This window comes from Amphiprion ocellaris, chromosome 20 (genome assembly GCF_022539595.1).
Source record: "Amphiprion ocellaris isolate individual 3 ecotype Okinawa chromosome 20, ASM2253959v1, whole genome shotgun sequence".
NCBI lineage: Eukaryota > Metazoa > Chordata > Actinopteri > Pomacentridae > Amphiprion > Amphiprion ocellaris.
The window spans coordinates 27,177,400-27,196,117 of record NC_072785.1 but is presented as its reverse complement, the minus strand read 5'-3'; the positions used below and the strand labels follow the sequence as shown (position 1 = coordinate 27,196,117).

Here is an 18,718-nt window from a genome sequence, read left to right as displayed (position 1 = left end):
CTGTGTCTGAGTCTGCAAAAAACTAAACTAGAAGGACGTCACTTCCCTACAAAAATGCACTTTATTGTGTAGAAGTTCACATTGACATTAATGAGGCCAAACAGCTGAATGTGGACAACAAAGATTTGTCAAAATTTCCTCAGTTTTAAGTATTTACACAAAGAAAAAAAAACCTTTGATTATCAAATATCTTCCTTCAGACACGCTTTAAGACATATTACAACACTTTACATTGAAAAACAACTTGCATCTGACATGATTTTAATAGTTCTTGCTTTAAAAAATGATTATCCTGGCCGATATTTGGCTTTTTTTAATGATCATCTGTAATTTTTTTGACAGATTATTGAAAAATTAAACCCCTTTCTCTGTCTGTCGTCACTCTGTGGTCTAAGAAATGTCTCAGAGTGCAAAAACTGAACAAGAAACACTACAAACCAGGACAATAACTAAGGCTATGCTAATGGATAGCGGCTAAGTTAGAAGGCAGCCACAGATTAACCTGAAACAGAGCCTGGAAAACAATAATTATGCTTTAGTATATGGACTTTAGTGGGTTGTATAAGTGATAGAACAGAGAAATATTAAGTAAGTAACTGCATCCTTATTTAATTACTCCTATTTTTATTTTACATATTCAGTTATAGTCACTAGGGATCGAATGATATGTGTCTTTCCAGGCCGATACTGATGCAGATGATACTTGGAGCCAATACACATTAAATGCAATGTTTTAACAGCATGTGGCAGCAGAGAACCTGTCATTCCATAACTAGATTTCTTCATTAATAAAGGTGACTAGAACTTAACATGTAAAATAGAAACAGGAGTGATTAAACTAGGACGCTCTCGACTGAGATTGATCAGTTTGTCTCCTGTTGTTCTTCTCTATTTTCTTAATCTTTCACTGTTCTATCACTTATGTTGTCCACTACAGTCCACATCTTACTGCATTTTTGATTATTGCTCTCCAGTCTCTTCAGGTTAATCTGTGGCTGCCACTAGCCATTAGCATAGCATTAGCCACTGTGAGAGAAGCTAACTTCCTGGTTTGTTGTGTTTGTTCAGTTTTAGAGAGACATTTTCTGAGATCACAGTGACGACAGACAGAGAGAGGAGGCTGCATCAGATCTTAAGTATGGATTTATCAATGATCGGCTATTAAAATCGGGAAAATGCCAATTATCGGCCACAACAATCAGCCAGCCCGGTGATCAGTCTATCTCTAATAGTCATTCTAATTAATGAAGAAATCTAGTTATGAATGACAGGTTCTCTGCTATCACATTACATTTATCGGTTAGTTATCAGTCTTTCTTGATCACCAATAATCAGCGTCAGTATCGGCCCTTATCAGTCGATCCCTTGCCTAGTCTCATGTTCTTGCAGAATCGTGTCCAGTCCAAGCCTACCTTCTCTTCTCAGTGAGTCATCAGTTCACTCCAGCTTCTGTACAAACTCAGATCTGTTCCTTTGATCTAGTGGCTCTGCAGCTTCATGCAGTTTGACCTTTGGGGCCCCTCGAGAAACTCGCCCCACTCACCATCTGGTTGATTTTTGTTTTCCATTTCCAGCGCTGTACTGCTTTTAAAAAAAAAAAAAAAAAAAAAACAATTTGCAAACTTGGTGAATAGCACAAGATTGTTTTTTTGCTATGAGAATTTTATGTACTCCAGTTAATGGCCTTCAATTTATTCCCTGTGTAAGTGCTATTGAAGCCTGAGAGTGTTTGGGAGTTTTCATTTCAACTACACATTAAAGCCGCTGATTTTCGCCGACAAGCTTGAGCTAATCAGGGAATAATCACCTGCGGTGTTTGGCTGGAAGTAAAAAACTTGCAGATTCTTGGGCTTGCGGTAGCACTTAGCTGGAAACCTCTTTATAACCTTAATCCATTTAATCTTTTAACTTTAACCCCGCCGTGGCCTCGTTTTCAAAGTAAGTGTGCTCTTTTCGCTGCGTACTTCCAGTCCTGTGATTTCTTTGTGCAATTATTCTGAGCACATTTCTCACCCTCCTGACTTCCCTCTTCTCCCTCTCTCCATATTCCACTTGTTTATTTGCACACCGTGATGTGGCCTTACTAATAACCCTGCCTGCAAAACCAAGCGGAATCACAACATTCAACGTACACACACAAAAATCTGCAGCAGATACTGTATTTTCTAATCTCCACTTGACTCCAACTCATGCATTTTATCAAACGGCTGCTTGCAGGCAAAGATCAACTTCCGATTTCTGTGCATCACTAATTAGATGTAATTACAAACTGTTTTTTCACACGTGCACATGCAAAAACAATTAGTGTGCAGTTTGTTTGATGTTTACCATCTCATTTTAAATAGTTTCAAAGCTGCTGCAGCATCAGCAGCAACATCAGCGTTAGAGATTGTGTAACTGCTGGATTTTCACTCTGGTGTCACTGTTTGTCTCTGATTAGCAGAGAGCAGCTTCATCAGGTCACATGGCTGCATACTGCCCCCTAGCGGTCAACTAGAGGACGTCACTTACCCCCCAACACCGCACTCTGTAGTGCAAAAGTTTACACGGATGTTAATGAAGCCAAATAACTGAACATTTAAAGCAAATATTTGATGCTCATACACAATTTGAAGTGTTTACACAAAGAAAAAACTGCACAGATTATCAAATATCCTTCTGCAGACACATTAAAATACATCATTTTGAAAAACAATTTGCATCTGACATGATTTTTTTTTATTATTCTTGCTTTAAAAAAAAAATCTTAAATTTACAATTACTCCTCCTCCTCATTAACCCTCATGTTGTCCTGTGGGTCAAAATTGACCTGGTTAAAAGTTTGAAAATGTGGGGAAAAAAAATATTTTCACAGAGAAACTTCTGATGTCCACATTTTCAACATTTTTGGGAAATCTTTGAACATTTTTTGGTGGAAAAGAGAAATGTTAAAAATGTTTAAATAGAGTCAATATCTACATAAATCTGTAGATATTCACATACTTTTTTAAATTTAAAAATGTATTTTTAGTACACAAAACGTTCTCCTACTTTACCAAAAACTGTCTATGTATGTAGATATTTTAATATTTACGTTTTCAACCACTACAAATTTTTCACAACTCCACACATCAACTCCAGACAGATGTTTCACCATGCTGAATGTATCTTCCTACAACTTGCTGCTATGTATTCCATTTTTGAGCCGTGCTGCATTTATTTGAGGTTTTATTTCAGTCTCCAATCTGTTTCCATACTTAAGCCAGCCTACACAGCCTGCAGTTCAGCCGAGACATCCCTCAATTTTTATAGCAAGCATGTAAAATAAATTATTTTTGGTTAAATATCACAATTTTAAGCTTAGATTTGGTTATTTTTCCATCAGAACAGCACTTCACATGACTGTTGGACAGTCAAAAATTCATTCTGGCTCTGATAAATAGTTTAATTTTGGCAATTCTTAAAAAAAAATAACGTCTTTCAAACCTGCTGGTACATTTGGGCGTTTTGAAGGTTGAATTTGTTTGATTTTTGCATTATTTATGAGATATGTCACCATGCTGAATGTATCTTCCTACAACCTCATCCTCTGTATTCCATTTATGAACATTCATTTTACTTTATTATCTATTTTTTTGAGGGTGGAGTACGCTGTATTTGGCTTTCTAATCTGTATATTTAGTTTCCACGCTTAAAGAGCTTCCTGCAGACATGTTTTAAGTCACCTTAAAATCTCCTTCTTTCTCTTTAGGAGAAGAAAAATCCATAAATATTCATACATTTCTGTTTTAAAAATGCACCTACAGGTCACAAGATGTTTTCTACTTTAGTGAAAACTGTCAACGTATGCGTGCTTGAAGTTGCAAGTCTCCATATCGCACTCGCGTATAATTGGGCCTCTAATTGGCTTCTAGTCTTGTCGAAATGTCACAAAATCGTCTCGAACGTCTGGAGAGAAAGCTTTTCCCTCTTTCAACACATAAAAAAGACGACGCGGCCTTCTGGTGTCAGACTCCTTTCTGCACAGCGAAGGTCAAACATCCAAATAATAAGCAAAACTTGTTTTTTTTTCAAGTGGTGGGAGACATAAACTGTTCAATGAAACTTCAGGGTTGTAGACGGAGAGGAGACAAAAACAGCTGTCAGTAAGAAAACTCAAGAAAAAGAACATTCTCTGTAGAAAAAAGTTAAATTTAATGAATGTTTATAGGGAAATGGAGTCTAATATAAAGTCTAGGTGGATGTTGGGGATGCAGTTGATGGTTTAAAAGGTGCCCTGGATGTGTCTGAACCAGCTTTGATTTATTCATAAAGTCTGCCACTGATGTTGGTGATGAGGTTTGGATCCCAGTCAGCCTCCAGTTCAGCCCAGAGCTGTTGGCTCAGGTTGAAGCCGAGGCCCAATTCTACACAAAAACCGTATTTTCCTGCTTCCAGTGGACATAGTGAACACATTCCTCTCACTTTCAGTTTGATACCTTCCATTTGTAGCAGCCCTTCTTCTAAAAAATGTTGCTCCAGACTCAGATGGAGTTTTAAAGTTTGTCGGTGCTGCTGGCAGAAAAGCCATTATTGGAAAGTCTCTGAAACCTGAATTACCTTCCAGTGACGTTCGGTTTGGCGATATTTATACCATCAGAATGGGAAAAAATGATGTTCTACAAAAGGCAGCAATTGAAAACTGGACCTTGTTTATTACACCTGCACATCCATCCTATGCTAAACGTGGCTTACTGTTCATTTTTCTAATGGTAGATTTATATTATCTGCCTTTCTGTCACATTTTTTCCCTCACTGTGGACTCATTTTTCACTGCAATGTAAAGTCCTGCACCTCTATGGAAACAGAAAAGTTATGGCTAGAAGCAGAGAACTCAAAAATGTCCTCTGTGCAGTAAAACTAAGCTGTAATGCCATAAGTCACACACAAAAAAAGTGCTAAAAATTGAAAATATAGACTCAAAAACATTTTTCCAAGGGCTTACAGGTGGTACCAACACTGGAGAACAAAATAGTGGATCCACATACTCTAGATAGTTGAATATTTACATTTTATTCAACCTATATAAGCTGCATTTTCCACAAGACTCCATATATCAGCTGTTTTACCATGCTGAATGTATCTTCCAACAACTTGCTCCGTGCCGTGCTGCATTTATTTTATTGATCAAGTGGGTTTATTTTGCTCTACAATGTGTCTAATTGATTTTACATCATTGATTAAACCTACACAGCCTGCAGTTCAGCCGAAAAGTAACGGAATTTTTGTTGTGAGTCAGTCATTGAGCTTCTCAGTCACAAAAAGAAGCACTTTTCTAGCAAATTGTTAAAGCAGATATGTAAAATAAAGTCATTTTGATTAAATATACCAAGTTAATGGTTAGATTTGGTTGTTTTCCCGATAAAGTTACACATCACATGATTTTAAATTTAAAAAATCTTGCTTGCTAGTTGTAATTTGGTTATTTTTAACCCTCCTGTTGTGTTCATTTACGGGCACCAAAAAATATTGTTTCCTTGTCTGAAAAAAATCCAAAAATTCAGCAAAAAAATTCCCCAAATTTCTGATAATTTACAAAAACCTTCAGGAAGAAAATTCCAATAATTCCTTAAAAGTTTCCCTTAAAAGTTTTATTTAAAAAAAAAATCCCCCAAATTTGGCAAAACAATTCTTGTAAATATTTTCAAAAAATGAGTAAAAATCTTCCAAAAAATCCTAAAAAATATCTAAAGTGATTACATATATATCAGTAAAACTTCTAATATTTTCTTTAAGAACATTTGCATAAAAATCATTTTTTGATTTTTATGTGAATGTTCTTCAGAAACATTTTTTTTCCACCAAAAAATGTTCAAAGATTTCCCCAAAATGTTGAAAATGTGAACATCAGAAGTTTCACTGTGAAAATATATATATTTTTCCCACATTTTCAAACTTTAAAACGGGTCAACTTTGACCCGCAGGACGACAGGAGGGTTAAGAAAAACTAGCACGTTTTTCAACCACAATGGCAGATTTTGGATTTCAGATAGTTAAATTTATTTGATTTTTTTTTTACATTTTTTTTTTAATCACATTGCAGTTTAGTTTTTGCAGATATATTTTAGTTTTGAAGGCATGGATGTAACTTGAGTAATATGATAATGTTTTTTTTCTCCTTTTTTCTTTTAAACACAAAAAGGAAAAGTGATGATGCCTTCTATCAACACAGATTGCAAACCATATTTATCTTTTAGCAAGTCACATCTAAAGCACAGCCATCATTCAAAAGTTTGTACGTTTGTGTCACCCTCAATGCTCTTTACTGCACATTCAAACTCGCAGTAACAACAGCGCCCTCTCCTGGTCAAACAGTGGAAGTTACAAAGAAATCAGTTCACAGGTGCTTTTAGCCGACGCTGAATTTGCGTTGTTTAAATTACGAGACGTGCACAGCTTCAAAATCGTCCTCCTGTATGTCATATTTAAAGTTCAGTCTTCATTTTTCCTTTTTTTTTTAAAAAAAACCGTGCTGCATCCTTGATTGAAGTGCACACAAGTTTCAAAGAATACGCCTTGGGTAACAGTAGAAATTAGTTTTATTTTTAATACAGAAAAAGGAGAAGATCAAAGCAGCTGATGCTGGCATCCAGACAGAACCGGCCCTCCCCCTTAAAGTCAAAAAATAAATAAAAAATCACCGCTCCGGGTTTGGAGGTTCGTTTGCCAACACAAAAACTGGGGTTTAAGGAGCTTTTATGAGGCCAGGAGGAGGAGTGGGATTGTGAAGCACAACAGATGTTCACAAGATAACAGGTATACATATTTTATCTGTCGTGTCAGGATGTTTCTGTTGTACTCGTTCTTGTCATCGTTTCCTGATTTGCTCTGTATTTTGCGTGCCGGCTTCCCTGCGTTCATCCCATGCGGGTTTTAGAATAGGTCTCGTCATTTTCCGCCTTTTCCATTGTCCTTGACGTCTAAGGAACCGCGACATTTCAGAGTGACATTAAACAGGTCTGACTTTGATCTTTGATTGCTCTGTTTCTGCTGTTTGCTGCTATGGCATGATTCATACTTTGTACTGCTGGGAAAAAAACAAAATGTAAGGTCTTTTAGTAGTCACAATGTATTTTCCAAGTGCCCACAGCTGTTACCAACATTGAAAAATATAATAGTGGCTCCACATGTTCTAAATATTTGAATATCCAGTTTTTCAACCTCTGAAAACGCTGAATTTTCCACATGACTCTACATATCAGCTCCAGAGAGATGTTTCACCATGCCGAATGTATCTTCCTACAACTTCCTGCTCTGTACTCCATTTTTAAGCAATGCTGCATCTATTTTTATTGACCAAGTTTGTCTGATTTTGCTCTCCAATCTGTCCAATTTGCTTAAATACTTAAACCGACCTACACATCCTGCAGTGCAATCAAATCAAACGCAGAGTGTTTTTATGGCGTCCTGAAGGTCTCGCTATACTTATTTCTTTTCTGAAGCACCATAACAAAGATTACAAGGACTATTTTCTTTTATGTTTATTTATTTATTTATTTATTTGCTGTGTTTTGACCATTTATTTCAAGTTGCACTCCTGATTTTGACTCCTTTTTACACTCCTGTGATGCCACAACTCAAAACCAAGGCTGGGTTTCTCTCTATAAGATGATATAAGCTAGCTATTTATTCTCCTATATGAATTGCGCAGTGACAACTTGTGGTATGAAGTAGTGGTTAATAATTAAAAGTAAATTGCATTTGAGTTTGAAAGTTCAGTGAAAACTTTCCTCAACATCAATGATAAAATTTCTCAGCCAATTCTCTGCTACCACACTGCTTAAAGTTGTGAAGAAGGTACGACGTCACTAAAAAAGGCTTTTTAGTGCTTTAAACATCTGAGAAAATTTGAGAGACTTTTGCCGTTTATGAAAACAGAAAAGCCTTTTCTTCATTTAGAACATAAAAGCAGCCGTTTCCATGTAAATGTCAGGCAAATTGGAAGCAAACTTTTGAAACATTGCAACAAACTTCTTAAAAATTAAAATGCAAATTAGACTTCTTTCCATAAAAACTGCTTTGGAGCGAATAAACAAACTATGTAGCGTTGGCAGAAGCTGGCTGTATAGGCTACGTTAAACATGACTATAATATGACTATTTTTTGATTAAATATGACAACTTTGAGCTTAGATTGGGTTGTTAAACAGGTCTGACTTTGATTGCTCTGTTTCTGCTGTTCGCTGCTATGAGATGATTCATATTTTGTACTGTGAAGAAACAGAAAACAAAATCCCATTCTGCTTCCCTCCTCCTCTTCAGAAAGGTCTTTTAGAAGTCACAATATATTTTCAAAGTGCCCACAGCTTTTACCAACACTGGAAAATAAAATAGCGTCTCCATAGGCTTTAGATATTTGAATGTTCACATTTTTCCAGCTTCTAAAAACTCTGCATTTTCCACACAACTTTATAATATAAACTCCAGAAAGATGAATGTATCTTCCTACAACTTACTGCTCTGTATTACATTTTAAAGCCACGTTGCATCTGTTTTTATTGATCAAGTTTGTCTGATTTGGCTCTCCAATCTGTCCAATTTGCTTCCATACTTAAGGCAACCTACACAGCCTGCAATTCAGCCGAAACATTTCTCAATTTTTTGCCTGGTCACAGGTGAGTCACTGAGCTTCTCAGTTGTAACATGTTTTGTTTTTCCCTTAGTCTGGTTAGCTTTTGGATAATATTTAAAGTATATGTGCAGAATAAAGTATTTTTTTTTATTAAATATCACAATTCTAAGCTTAGATTTGGTTGGTAACCAGGTCTGACGTTTATTGTTCAATTTCGCTGTCTGCAGTGTTCATACGACTCTACATATCAGCTCCAGAGAGATGTTTCACCATGCTGAATGTATCTTCCTGCAACTTACTGCTCTGTATTCCAGTTTTAAGCCATGCTGCATTTATTTTTATTGATGAAGTCCATCCTATTTTGCTCTCCAATCTGTCTAATTTGCTTCCAAACTTAAATCAACCTACACAGGCTGCAGTTCAGCCGAAATGAATTTCAATTTTTGTCTGGTTGCAGCTGAGTCACAGACATTCTCAGTCATGAAATGTTTAGTTTTTAACTTAGTTTGGTTTACTTTTAGCAATTTTTTTTTACAGTAGATATGTAGAATAAAGTCATATTTGCTTAACTATGACAACTTTGAGCTTAGATTTGGTTGTTAAACAGGTCTGACTTTGATCTTTGATTGTTCTGTTTCTGCTGTTTACAACTATGAGATGATTCATACTTTGTACTGCAAAAATAAAAAAAAAAAGAAAAAGGAATTCCATTCTGCTTCGCTCCTCCTCTTCAGAAGGTCCTTTAGAAGTCACAATAAGGCACTTTGAGATTCATTTATACTCCCAGAATTCTTAAAAAACACAAAAATAACACATCAAGTCTGGTTTCCCAAGGTCACACTGTGACATTTCGAGCACGGTGAATCAGATAAATAGCCGACTTTGATGCTGACAAGTGGGTCTTAACTGGCCTCTTCAGCTGCACTCTTTAATCTGCCACATTTTCCTTCCCACTCTTCAATTTGACAAACAGGATTTGAAGTGAAGCCTCCCACACAGTAAACAGCCAGCAGTGAGCTGCAGCGAGTGGCTGAGGGAGATATTTACCTCCCTGTGTGTTCACACGTTGTGCAGCAGCAGCAGCAGCAGCAGCCCGGTAGTCCACCGCTCTTCACCTGACGCACAAATGTCACCGAAGGTAAACAGCGGCCGGCGTTTGTTTTGGTTTGAAAGCCGGCACTTAGGGCTAGCTAATAACTGAGCTGAAACTAGAAGTGAGACTGCAGGCAGGTAGAGTCGGCCACAACGAAAATGACAACTGGGTTCATTTGGCCATGTAAGCTGCTACCTCCTTCTCCAGACTCTGGGCAAAGCGGTGGTTGAGGAAGAGGAGCTGGCCGTGAGGAAGCAGGCGGCTGAGCAGAACATCGATCCGGCTGCTCTTCAGGAGGACCTGCAGGGGAAATATGCCATCAGTGTTGTTTTAATTTCACTTCCTGCACTTTTTAGCTCTTATCTTGCTCTATATCGCAGCAAAACAAACATGCTGTATCTTTTCACAAACAAACAGTGGAGGCTAACTAGATCATCTATCAGCTGAGATGGTAATACTTGACTAGTACTTATCTGTACTTCTGTGCTGTAACATGAACGTTTCACCACTGAGGGATCAATAAAGATTATCTGATCTAATGAAACCATAGCGCCTTTGTGACACATGACAAACTGACAAATATCAGTTGAAAAATTGAAAAAAGATAAGCAAAGATATTACTGAGCAAAAGTTTCATCTTTCTGCATAACAGTATTAATCCGGAATGTACAAATATTTAACAAGTATAATTCCAAAGCTCCAGTTTCTATCTTTCTTGAGATATGGTAATAGCATTTCATTATTATTAATGATAATATCTATACAAAGATTGCAATAATAGCAATAATAATAAGAAATTACTAATATACAAAAATAATAATAATTATATTTTATCAATTCATTATTATTAATGCTAATATTTAGTGTAAATAATAATAATATAGTAATTATTATTATGATACATTTTATTAACTAATTCATTAATAGTATTAATACTAATATTTAGTGTTAATGATAAATTAATAATAACTATTATTATTATTATTATTATTAGTAGTAGTAGTAGTAGTAGTAGTAGTAGTAATATCATATGTGTATTAATTGCTCCATTAGTATTATTAATACGAGTATCTACTGCTAATAATAACACAACAGTAATTTTTATATTACTGCCTCCACTGTTTTTATTAAGCAATTCACTAACATTATTAATACAAATATTTAGTGGTAATAATCATAATAATAATAATGATTGTTATTATATTTATGAATTCCTTACTATTATTAATACTAATATGTAGTGTTGATAATAATAATAATAATAATAATAGTTATTATTATTATCAATATTATTATTACTATTATTATTACTACTATTAATAATAATAATAATAATAATTATTATCATCATCATCATCATCATCATCATCATCATCATCATCATCATCATCATCATCATCATCATCATCATCATCATCAATAATATGAGAGGTGATTTACAAAGTAGGCGAGTGCAAAAAAAATTTTAATTAAAAAATATAGTGGAGAAAGGAGCATATAGATTTGCATTGTATTAATATGAACATACCTCCAAATTAACTTTTTTTATGCAATAATGAGTTCATGAGTAATTCAAACAAGAGTAATGGGCGAGGAGATGGATGTACAACTGTAACTATGATGAAATCTGAATTCTGAATCTAAATTTGCGATTAGTTTTGTGGCACAAACGAGCTAGTAGCGTTATTTGAAGGATCAAATCATGTAGTTTCACTTGATATGTGCTACACCACACTGCTAGAAATATTTCTACAGTAATTTAGCCAGCGAAGAAGCGTTTTTATTATGAGTTCCACAATAGCTGCTCTTGAGAGTTTGGCTAGCGTTGCTCAACAGCACTATTTCTTAATACATTTCAGCCTAATGAGGCCTTTCAACGTGTGTGGAGAAAAATATTCAGCACATATACAGCTTTGAATACATGTTTAATTACAGTAGTGTCTTTGTGGTAATAAAAGCACACGTCATACTGCGTGGCGCTGTGGCTAATTAATGTATTCGGACGTAGGAGATGTTTAACATGGAGGAAAAAGGTGTGTCAGGCTTGGGATGTTCGGCGCTACTTGTTAGCAGGATCAGCTAATTGTTGGTTTTGACCTTTTCCTGGGATTTGTTGAGAGTTATCCTTTAAGACCAAAGTAATAATTGTCTCCCAAACAGCAGCGATGGAGCTTAAACCCTGCAATTAGAAATCTTTCCCTCCTTTAATCCCAGACTCACGAGCTGGCCGACAGCGAATGAAATGCAGCCAGACCTCCGACTTGTTGAATTCGAGTACAAACACCGGAGAGGCAGCAGGCCCATGTTATTCTGCAGCCAGAACAGTTAAGCTGCTGAAAAACTGTTTGTAGACACCCATAAAACAGCCACAAGCAAGAGTGTTTTTATGGCGTCCTGAAGGTCTCGCTATTCTTATATCTTTTCTGAAGCACCATAACAAAGATTACAAGGACTATTTTCTCATTTTTTGCTGTGTTTTGACCATTTTTTTTCAGCTTACACTCCTGATTTTGACTCCTTTTTACACTCCTGTGATGCTCAAAACCAAGGCTGGGATTCTCTCTATAAAATTATATGAGTTAGGTATTTATTTTCCTATGTGAATTGCCCAGAAATGACTTATGTTACGAACTGGTCGTTAATATATAAAATTAAATTGCATTTGAGTTTGAAAGTTCAGTGAAAAGTTTTCTTTCCTTTCCAAAATTTCTCAGCCAATTCTCTGCTGCCACGCTGCTTAAAGTAGTGAAGCAGGTATGACGTGTCATTTAAACAAGCTTTTTAATGCATTAAACATCTGAAAAAATCTTCACTTCATTTAGAAAATAAAAGCAGCTGTTTCAATGTAAATGTCAGGCAAATTGGAAGCAAATTTTTGAAACGTCGCAATGAAGTTCTTAAAAATTAACATGCAAATTAGATTTCTTTCCACAAAAACTGCTTTGGAGCAATAAACAAACTATGTAGTGTTGTCAGAAGCTGGCTGTATAGGCTACGTTGCACTTCTCTGCCATAAACAGAGTAAAAAAAATTAAAAATAGATGCTTGCAAACTGCTAAAAAAAAAAAAACCAAGACAACAAGAAACAGACAAAAGTTTGGTCATCTACGAGAGAAAAATGAAGGGAAGTCTGCAGGAATTGTTTTCAATCAGGAAAGTTGGTAAAACTGTTTTATATCAGCTGATATTTAACATATTTTATCCTGCCAGGAGGTAAAGACAACAAAACAAGCACAGACAGTTAATAAGTCATGTGGATTAAATGTTCATTATGTCAGAACCTGTTCACTCTTTTTGGAAAAACTTTTTGAGGAGACGTTTTTGAAAATTGTGCTGTTTCTACTGAGATATTTCAAAATGCTCAAACAGAACAAGTTTTATGTGATCTGTGTATGTAACCTTCTACATTTTCAGGTGATGAATCTGCAAATTCTTGTGCAAAGGAAGTATTATTGCAACTCTGTGACCCTGAATCACTTGATTACACTTGCTGCTCATTTGTCTACTGACTGGCAACACTTTTTTAATCCATATATTAATGTTTACTGTGAGATCAACCAATATGTTTTTTTAGGGCCGATATCAATTACTGGTGAGCACAAACGGCTGATAACTAGTTGAAAAATGTAACGTTTTAACAGCATGTGACAGCAGAGATCCTGTCATTCGTAACTAGATTTCTTCATTAATAAAGCTGATTTTAACTGAATATGTAAAATAGAAACTGGAGTGATTAAATTTGGATGCTCTCAATTGAGATTGATCAGTTTGTCTCCTGCTGTTCTTCTCCGTTTTCTTAATATGTCACTGTTCTGTCACTTTTATTTCCCACTAAGGTCCAGATTTTAAAGCTTTATTAATTATTGCTTTCCAGTCTCTGTTTCAGGTTAATCTGTGGCCGCTTTCTAACTTAGCCACTAGCCATTAGCATAGCCTTAGCCACTGTGTGAGAAGCTAATTTCCTGGTTTCTTGTCCAGTTTTTGATGATTGAGAGATATTTCTAAGACCACAGAGTGACAGAGAGAGGAGGCTGTAACAGAACCGAAGTGTTAAATTTATCAATTATCTGTCAATAAAAACACAGATAATTGGAAAAATGCAAAATATCACCACGATAATCCTTTTCTTAGCAAGATAAATAAAAATCATGTCAGATGCAAGTTGTTATTTAACCCTCTGATGCACAACATGAGGTAAAAGTGACCCATATTCAATGGAAAATCTCTTGACCCATGTGGTGCATTGAAGGGTTAAAGTTAAGTATTTTTAATATGTCTAGAAACATTTCTGCAGGAGGATCTTTGTAATCTGTGCATTTTTTCTTTGTGAAAACACTTCAAATAGTTGTTGAAGCCGAGGAAATTCAATGCAAATATCAAATCTTTGCTGTTCACATTCAGTTATTTGGCCTCATTAACTTCCGTGCAAACGTTTGTTCAATAAAGTGCAGTTTTGGAGGAGAAGTGACGTCCTTCTAGTTCAGTTTTTGCTGCTTGAGAGACATTTCTGAGACCACAGACTGAGAGAGAAGGCTGTATCAGACCTGAAGTATTTCATTTGTCAGTAATCGGTCAATAAAAGTACAGAAAATCGGATAAATGCCAACATACTGGTTATGATAATCAGACAGGATAGTAATCAGTTTATCAATATTATGCAGTAAAAGTCAAATTCCTGCTATATGAGAACCTACTTGGTGATAAAACTTTTTTGATTGTCCTTGAAAAATCTCCTGAACGAACACCACATCCTGGAACCCTGTCTCATCTAACTGCTGTGGTTCTGACCTCGCTGCCGGGCCCCAGCATGTGCAGATGTTCCAGGCAGTGTCGGCTCAGGTTCCTCAGGGTTCCCTCGGCCAGCAGCAGGTTCTCGTGGGGCTCACAGACCATCGCGAAGCCCAGACTGTGGACGCCGAGCCACAGGACGCTCATCTCCTCGTTGAAGGGGTCTCCGGCTCTCAGCCTCACCACTCCGCTGTCGGCGTCCTGCAGGGCCAGAACCTCCTCACCCGGAACCATCTCCACCAGCTGCCGACCCGAAGCCTCCCGGGACAAAGTGACGGCGCTGTGGACCTGCCTGGAGGATCAGCGGGGCGTTAATAGCTGCAGACCCTACAGGCTTGTTTCTGTCAATCAATTAATCAAACTATATTTATAGAGCACTTTTCATACAAATGAAACGTCACATAATGAGCTTTAGAGATAAAAGAATTTAAACTGTGATTAAACAATACAAACAACCCACATTGGGTGACATAACTACATAACTCTGTGCAATAAAACACTATTTATTACACTGTATAATTACACATTTTTCTACTTACGTTTATCAAGTCAAGAATCTTTATTGTCATTATGCAATTAGTTTTCAGCAGTGACATAACAAAATTTTTGTTGGTAATACCGGCTTAAAAGTCAACATTAAAACACATGGACAGTAAAACATAGTGCATTAAAAAAAATTGTAAAAATACAGCTTACACTCTAAAATTTTGAATAGCAGCATATGTAAAGTAAGCAATTCCCCCACAGCGATCAATAAAGTATTTCTGATTCTGATTGTGTTAAAAATGTAGGACTCAAAAACACAGGGATTGAGGAACTAACCTAAACAAGAAAAGTACTAAGAGAGCGCAGTACTCCTCCAAGGCTGCTCAGTCGTATCATTTTCAACAAATTAAATCTTTAATAAAAAATTACCTTACACTGAGCACAGGTTTGTGTTATGCATGTACACCTTATGTTTGGACACCGAATCACGTGACCTAAATATGCAGCGGGCGGCGGGAATTGATGGGACTCAGAAACACCCCCACAATTTAATCAGCTGTTCCTTGTATCATTTCTGATGGATAAGTTCACAGCGGTGGATTTGTAGTAGGATCACAATCATGAGATCATCAGCAGGCAGTGTTCACTTGTTGTCATGGTTACAGTGACGCCGTGCTGCTATCTCACAATGAGACAGAAAATTTAACAAATCCATGGATCCAGATTATAAGCTGCATCACTGCCAAAATCTAATCACTTGATCCTTGTGTCATTTCTGACCTTGTCTGAAAATTTCATCCAAATCCGTTGGTTCATTTTTCAGTAATGTTGCTAACAGACAGACAGACAGACAGACAGACAGACAGACAGACAGACAGACGTATGCCGATCATCACATACAGTGGAGCCCGAAATTATTCATACTCCTATCAAATTTTAACTTAGCTAATTTTAAATGTAAATAAAAGCTGAGAAGTTATTTTTTCCACAACAATGCCTCTTGTACATCAGCTTACTATCTTTTGGGAAACACCTGTGTCATTTTCAATCAAAAAAAAACTTGCTGGTTAAATAAAAGCAATTTTAAGTCAAAATTTGCTAGGGGTACGAATAATTTTGGGCTTGACTGCGACTCTGCCGCGATCCTTGGTGGAATAATAACATGCAATAAGTAAAAAACCAGATAAGTGAAATAAAATAAAATAATTAATAAATAAAAACATAAAATTTCATATTATTAAAAAATGGGTGAAAGGCAAAATAAAAGCCAAAAAATCATAAAAACTGAGAAATAACATAAGGTAATAAACTATACATTTAATAGAATAAAATATGTAAGTGAATAAATAGTGAAATTAATTAATAAAATGAGTTCTAAGAAGAGTAGTGAATAAATAAAATCCATAAAGTCAATCAAAAGTCTAACTAAAAAGGTAAATCTTGAGTTTTACTTTAAACTAACCACTAGTGAGGCTTATTTCTTTATAAATTAGCTCATATTTATTGATGGTATTCAAATCAGGGCTCCAAATAAAGATTATTCTTTTGATTCTTACTTTAAAAATATCAAAAAAAAATTCAAATTTCAAACTGAAATGCACCACAACTGTGATTTTGAGAATCACACACCTACATTATAAAAACATCCTCCATAAAGAGAAAGAGGGTCTTCTTTGTTGTGTATTTGGCATTTTACCATTTTTACTGATAACCACAACACAAGCAGCCGTTCACAGAAAACCATCATCTCTTCTTTCGTGCTCGAAGACGCTGAGAAAACATCTACTTCCCTCAATGTTGTCGAATTTAACTGTCATGACTTGACATGTTGCGGGAGAGCAGTAACGTAATTCTTTCCCACCACGTTTTCCTTTTGACAGCGATAATGAGCAGCTACAGGCTGTCATTTGGGAAGAAGCGAAAAGCAACACAAACACTTTTCAGTTAACGGAAAACACACGAGACGAAACGGGGAGAAGATTGACAGCCTCCACTAGTCTGTTTTTTTTTTGTTTTTTTTTGTTTTTTTAACGAGTGTTGGCTGCGTTTTTACAAAGTGTGCCATCACAAAATAAAGGATGCAGAACGAAGAATGGATGCGAGGACAAAACAAAAAAAAAAACAGGACGAGGGTGGTGTTACTCTTGGATCACCACAATCAAGGTTTCTAGAGATGACAGGTAGTAAATTGGCAGTTGTTGCAAGTTATTACAAACATTTACTGCTGTCGACAAAAGTTTTCAAGTTTTTATTTATTGATTAACTTCATACAAATGGAATAAACCCAAAATCAAAACAACATTTGCCTTTAAAACAGCACCAGATACTGTTTCTGACAGTTTATCAATGTATTTAGCAGGTAGTTTAGTCCGTGCATCTGAATTTAAGCTGTTTTGACGTATTCTATTGCTTTATATAATCTCTGACTGACACCTTAATGTTAAAATCGGGGTTCTGTGGATTCCAAACCATCTTTTTCTGGGCTTCTTGATGTTCTTGTGGATGAAGATGATGTTTTTACACTACCAAGGAATGTGGCGGAGTTATGTGACGATCGCCGTTGGTCTGTCTGTCTGTCTGTCTGTCTGTCTGTCTGTCTGTCTGTTAGCAACTTTACTCAAAAACGGGGAGTTAAACTGGAAACTCTCACATGATAAAATAGGTAAAAAGACGGGGGGGGGTGATTTTGCTGATTTTTTGGATTTTTTTTCAGACAAGGAAACAATATTTTTTGGTGCCCAGGGTTAAAAGAACATTACACAAGATAATCTAATACTGGACATTACACTGAAATACACTAAAAATCTGCACATGAACTTGAAATATATAATATTACACATGATCCTGAAACTGATATTGTACAAACTATCGAGAAAAGTGGCATTGCAAGTAACACTGACATTAATATTTGAATTTAACCCCCTTTTTAACCAAAATCATCCCCACCTGTTGCCTAATTGACGCTCTGCTGATCAGGTGACTGAAAACAAGCTAGCAAGCATTAGCACCATGTTAACCTTTATTTAGAGTCCACTTATTGAAAGAAACAGTTCTGTATGCTCTCAAAAAAAATAACAGTGCATTATTTCATTTTTTTTAATGTTAAAATACTCCTTCACCTCGCCACCACAGCCACCTTCTCCTTCTGCAGCAGCCTCCTCTCCTCCGGGTTCAGCTCCTGGAGCTCCTCGGACAGAACCGTCTCATCCGGACCGAACACCCGGGAGTACAGCACCCGACACTCCCCGGCAGACAGAGCGCTGATGGGGCACACGGTGTGGATCAGGAAACACCGAACCATGTTCTCAGAAATCTCCCAAAACCCCCAAGAACGAAACTTATTTCTCAGGAATAACGTTTCCTTCGCTATGTCGTTGTCGCTCACTCACTTCCGCGTTGCTCAGCTGACCGCTCTCGGCCGCCGTAATCTCGCGTTATTTGAGCCACCAGATGGCGTCATCAGTCTGCAGCTCAGATATTAGACCTCATGAAATACAGACAAGTCAAGAAGGGGGCAACACAACATATGCATATTGATTTTATAACATTGTGTGACTTAATGTTAGTAAATGTCGGCAGTAAGATGTTTAATAAAGTCAAATTTGTTTACAAAGCACATTTAAAACAACAACAACCACACTAAAGTGCTGCACAACGGAAACAGCAGGTGATAAAACACAGTAAAGTACAGCGACTACAAGACAAATCTACAGAAAAGACAATGAAATAAAAATACAATAGATAAGGTAGGGTGTCAAGCTC

General features: G+C 36.4%; 1 protein-coding gene across 1 annotated transcript; it reads right to left on the bottom strand.

The window, feature by feature from the left end:
* Window positions 1-6,539: 6,539 nt before the first annotated feature.
* On the bottom strand, window positions 6,540-18,356 carry ap5s1 (adaptor related protein complex 5 subunit sigma 1). The gene is made up of 3 exons (XM_023270002.3): window positions 18,076-18,356; window positions 14,471-14,762; window positions 6,540-9,982 (listed from the first exon to the last, which is right to left on the bottom strand). Exons 1-3 carry the CDS (start codon window positions 18,255-18,257, stop codon window positions 9,854-9,856), a joined length of 603 nt encoding a protein of 200 aa, XP_023125770.1. The 5' UTR covers window positions 18,258-18,356; the 3' UTR covers window positions 6,540-9,853.
* Between the last annotated feature and the right edge of the window lie 362 nt (window positions 18,357-18,718).

What these genes read in the sequence shown, in the direction of transcription:
- ap5s1 (XM_023270002.3), bottom strand. Translation starts at nt 18,257, where the DNA reads ATGGTTCGGTGTTTCCTGATCCACACCGTGTGCCCCATCAGCGCTCTG. An exon ending in AAGGTGGCTGTGGTGGCGAG is followed by an intron (nt 14,763 to 18,075) that starts GTGAAGGAGTAT and finishes CTGATCCTCCAG; the next exon opens with GCAGGTCCACAGCGCCGTCA. An exon ending in TGCTGGGGCCCGGCAGCGAG is followed by an intron (nt 9,983 to 14,470) that starts GTCAGAACCACA and finishes TTTCCCCTGCAG; the next exon opens with GTCCTCCTGAAGAGCAGCCG.